The sequence below is a fragment of the Lactuca virosa genome, chromosome 1, assembly GCF_052849685.1.
Source record: "Lactuca virosa cultivar CGN04683 chromosome 1, Lactuca_virosa_CGN04683_v6, whole genome shotgun sequence".
Lineage (NCBI taxonomy): Eukaryota > Viridiplantae > Streptophyta > Magnoliopsida > Asterales > Asteraceae > Lactuca > Lactuca virosa.
The window spans coordinates 72,007,049-72,010,927 of record NC_136426.1 but is presented as its reverse complement, the minus strand read 5'-3'; the positions used below and the strand labels follow the sequence as shown (position 1 = coordinate 72,010,927).

At 37.5% G+C, this 3,879-nt stretch overlaps 1 protein-coding gene across 1 annotated transcript; it reads right to left on the bottom strand.

Annotated features, from left to right (window-relative positions):
• Window positions 1-1,491: 1,491 nt before the first annotated feature.
• LOC145145359 (alpha/beta-Hydrolases superfamily protein) lies at window positions 1,492-3,375 on the bottom strand. Its single transcript, XM_079074931.1, has 4 exons — window positions 2,557-3,375; window positions 2,358-2,444; window positions 1,961-2,028; window positions 1,492-1,795 (listed from the first exon to the last, which is right to left on the bottom strand). The coding sequence occupies exons 1-4, from the start codon at window positions 3,259-3,261 to the stop codon at window positions 1,678-1,680; spliced, it is 978 nt and encodes a 325-aa protein (XP_078931057.1). The 5' UTR covers window positions 3,262-3,375; the 3' UTR covers window positions 1,492-1,677.
• Window positions 3,376-3,879: the final 504 nt, after the last annotated feature.

The window sequence follows — 3,879 nt, the reverse complement described above, 5'->3', positions numbered from 1 at the left end:
AGTTTATATGATGACTAGCAGCTCGGGGATTTGCTAGCTAGAAGTCAGGGGATTATCTATGAGATTCAGTTATACAATATGAGTTTCCTCCGATAGGGACGGGTCGAAGGCACCAATGTCGGCCCGTTTGTATGTTTGTATGTTTTCCGGATTACGATCCGATGTCGGGCGGGGCTCGAGGAATGTTTATATGTATGATTCCGGACTAAGGTCTGATGTCGGGGGGTGCCCGAGGAATGTCTATATGTTTAGTTATACTTGTTGTCTTTGCGATACTTGTATGTGCCTAGTAGGGAGGTGAGTATGGGCGGGGGGCCGTATCTCATCACTAGCTGGGTATGGACGGGGTTCCATATCTCTTCATTAGCAGAGCAAGGGCGAGGCCCAAGATAGGCGAGGCCTTAGGACTGGAATATATATAGTACTGTGTATGAGTCTTTATGTGCTAGTATGATTATATGATATAGTTGTATGTGTATAGCGGGTGAGGCCCAGAGACAGGCAGGGCCTGGAAGAAACATATATGTATACCGAGCGGGGATCGATGCCAGGCGGGGCCTGATGCCGGGCGGGGCCCGAGGAAGGGGCGGGGGCCCAATATATGTGTTATGTGTATGGTATGTGGTAATTGGGGAGACTCACTAAGCTTCGTGCTTACGGTTTTCAGTTTTGGTTTCAGGTACTTGCAGTTGTAGAGAGAAGAGCTCGGGATGACTGCATTGCACACCCCATGATGTTTAGCCTGAGATGTTTACTCTGATGTTTTGATTTGGAAACTCTGATAATAATGTTTTGAAATACTTAGGCTTATGTTTTGATGAGATGATTTTGATAACTATGGTTTTATCTAATGATTTAAAACGAAATTTTTGGTCATGATTTTTGGGATGTTACACCCAACGAAATACAACAGCCCAACAATAAAATCCAGATGGCCCAACACAGCCCAACCCAACCGAAGCCCAAAACACGAAAGGCCCAAGTCTTCTGAGTACATGGGGCGTACTCAGCCTGTACGCTTAGCGTACTGCTTGGGAGGCGTGTACACGCAGCGTACAGACTTGTACGCCCAACGTACTCACCAGCCCAAAGCCAACTTTCCAATTAAGCACTTAATCCGTTAAGACTTGGATTCAAACTCAGATTTGACTTCCCCAAGGTGGTTAATCACACAAAGTTGCCAACTTTATCTGCATGCATGGCTAAATGGGACTCTAGAGCTCCAAAGAGCTTAATACTTGACTTAATACATGCATGGAACCAAAACCACCATAAAGTTTTCAAACAGTCACATTCTGTTAAAAACTACCTTTACCAACTAGCGATGGTTCTCTCTTTCTTGTCATTTGGATGTGATCAATTCTCTAGACATCTCTCACCTCTTTCTTTTGTTTACTTTTACTCATTAACTTACATTTGGCCATAGACAAACACAAAAACATTCATTTCAAAAAAAAAAAACACAAAAACATTGAAACAAAACAACCACCATTGAAGTCGTAAAATCATAATATGAATATATGATAGTGAGGGTTCGATTGAACCCCAAATGGCTAAATGTATATATATACAAGTCCATCAAAAATAATGTGTCGAAACACTATGTAAAAACAGATATTAATACATTTTATTTGAAGAATAAATCTTAAGAATGATTATATTCATTAAGAAATCCAATTAACCCGAGGCCGATACAAATGATGTAATGAATTGATTCAACGAGTGAGGAGCTTCAAAATTTATGGCATGCCCTACATTCTTAATTATCTCTATCTTCGATTTTCCACCCAAATGCCTGTTTTAAATACACATATACATAAATGATTGTATATATATATATTTTTTTAAAATTTTTTGACTTAAAATGACAAATTGATGATTTTATTTTACTGTTTAAATACCCCTAATCAATCAATAAATAATTATTAAAAAAGAAAAAGAAAAATAAAATAAAACATACCTATGAAGCTGATGTCCCCAATCAAGAGGGAAGACTACATCCTTATCACCCCATATTAGAAGCGTTTCCTTCACTCGAAAAAAAAACGAAGAGTAAATTAAAATAAGATAATATGTTATAAAATTCTATTATCTTTTAAAATACTTAAACATTGATCTGATCTTGACGATTTAGTATTAAAAAACTCGTTTACATCACATATCAGAATAATCCAATATAAAAGATATACATATTATATATGGGCTATATTGTTCTAAGTTTTTCCAAGGTTCTAAATAAATGTGATAATAGTTTAATAGTAATATTTGTAGTTATATTTGATTGTTTGAGAAATTTATAAGAAAGAAGAAAAAAGAAGTCATAATCATACTACTCAAGGAATTCAAATGGTCCAAACCTGTGTCAGGACTGGATAAACAATATCGGGCTTCTCGTTGAGCAAATCAAGTACCAGTTCTTCTTTTTCCTTCATGCAACATTCAAACTGCAAAAGAATCGATCATGAACTTCATATATAGCGAATGAATGATACTACTAATCAAAAGTATAGGAAACATATGTATATAACATTTGGATGAATTTGATTCAACACTTACAGCAATAAACCCCCAAAGAAAGAAATCCGGAATCCACCTACCGACGTCGTACTTTTGAATCGTCATCTGGCACAATATCCGTAAATCCTCAGGTGTCTTAGGCACCAACAAATCCACCACGCTCCGCCCTATCTGCTTCACATGCTCCAATTTCCGATCCTGCTTACACACAATCCCACTACTAACAATCACCAATTTCTCCACCATTTCCTCATGCTCCTCCGCCATCCGGTAGCCAACAAATCCCCCATAACTGATGGCATACACGGAAAACTTCGCCACTCCCATCTTCTTCAACCCATCGCACACACACTTCGCCTGAAACCTAACGCTACGATCCGGTATACTAGAGTAGGAATCACCGAAGAATACGAGATCCGGTATGTAGACATTGAAATCACGTGTCAGCTGAGTTACTTGCAAAATGAACTGCCATTTGGAATTTCCCCCAAATCCATGGATGAGCACAAGGTTCGGCCTGTTGCTGTTGCTGTGGTTGGCTGCCCAAATGTACATCGTGGTTTGGTTGTTGTGGATGTGGACGGTGGATCGGGAGAGGCCGCAGTAGCGGAAGTAAACAGATAAAATGGCATCGGCGAAGGTCACCAGGAAACGGTTAACGACGCCATCAAAGGATTGTAGTGAGATGATTTTCCGAATGAAAAAGAAAGGATGCAGCCACAGGGAATACATGGAAGAGAACATGGGGCAAATGGGAAGGATAATGAATGATGGATGAATATAAAGGGCTACACCATCCTTTTCGAAATAAAAGTCACAGTTGATGAAAACCAGCGGGAACCATTTGGCGTGATAGATTGATGTTTGAGGACTTAAAAAGTAATTATTATTCCTTCAACTTTATTTATTTTCATATATATAATACCTTAAAAATATATAATATAATTAGACCTCTGAAGAAAAAAAACTCGATATAGAAAGCTTTTACATTAAAGTGTAGATGCTGTTAGTTAAATAGATAGAAAACTAAAGTGTAGATTGACTTAAGTGTTACTCATATAACTTTATAAATTGTATATCATGTTAATGTTTGAATTGGTATTGTTGATCGTATTTAATATTTGTTAGTTATGAAAATTATAACAAAAGAGGGAAAAGTAGGGGCCGATTCAACTTGATGCTACCAGTTTTGATGGAAGATTTACCATATAATTCGAAAGGTTAAATCCATATAATTTGTGTTTGAGGAGCCACAATATCAACTACTTAATTTTTCGGACTTTTTTAAATTGACATTTTTGCAAGTCAAAAACTAGCAGATAAGTTAGTTTTTTTTAAAAGCTACTTAGATTTGCTTTTCAG

Bases quoted from the DNA above. Each gene is read 5' to 3' on its own strand.
- LOC145145359 (XM_079074931.1), bottom strand. From the start codon at position 3,261: ATGTTCTCTTCCATGTATTCCCTGTGGCTGCATCCTTTCTTTTTCATT. The intron at 2,029-2,357 runs GTTTGGACCATT...TTTCGAGTGAAG, and splicing joins TTTATCCAGTCCTGACACAG to GAAACGCTTCTAATATGGGG. The intron at 1,796-1,960 runs GTATGTTTTATT...TATTTAAAACAG, and splicing joins TGGGGACATCAGCTTCATAG to GCATTTGGGTGGAAAATCGA.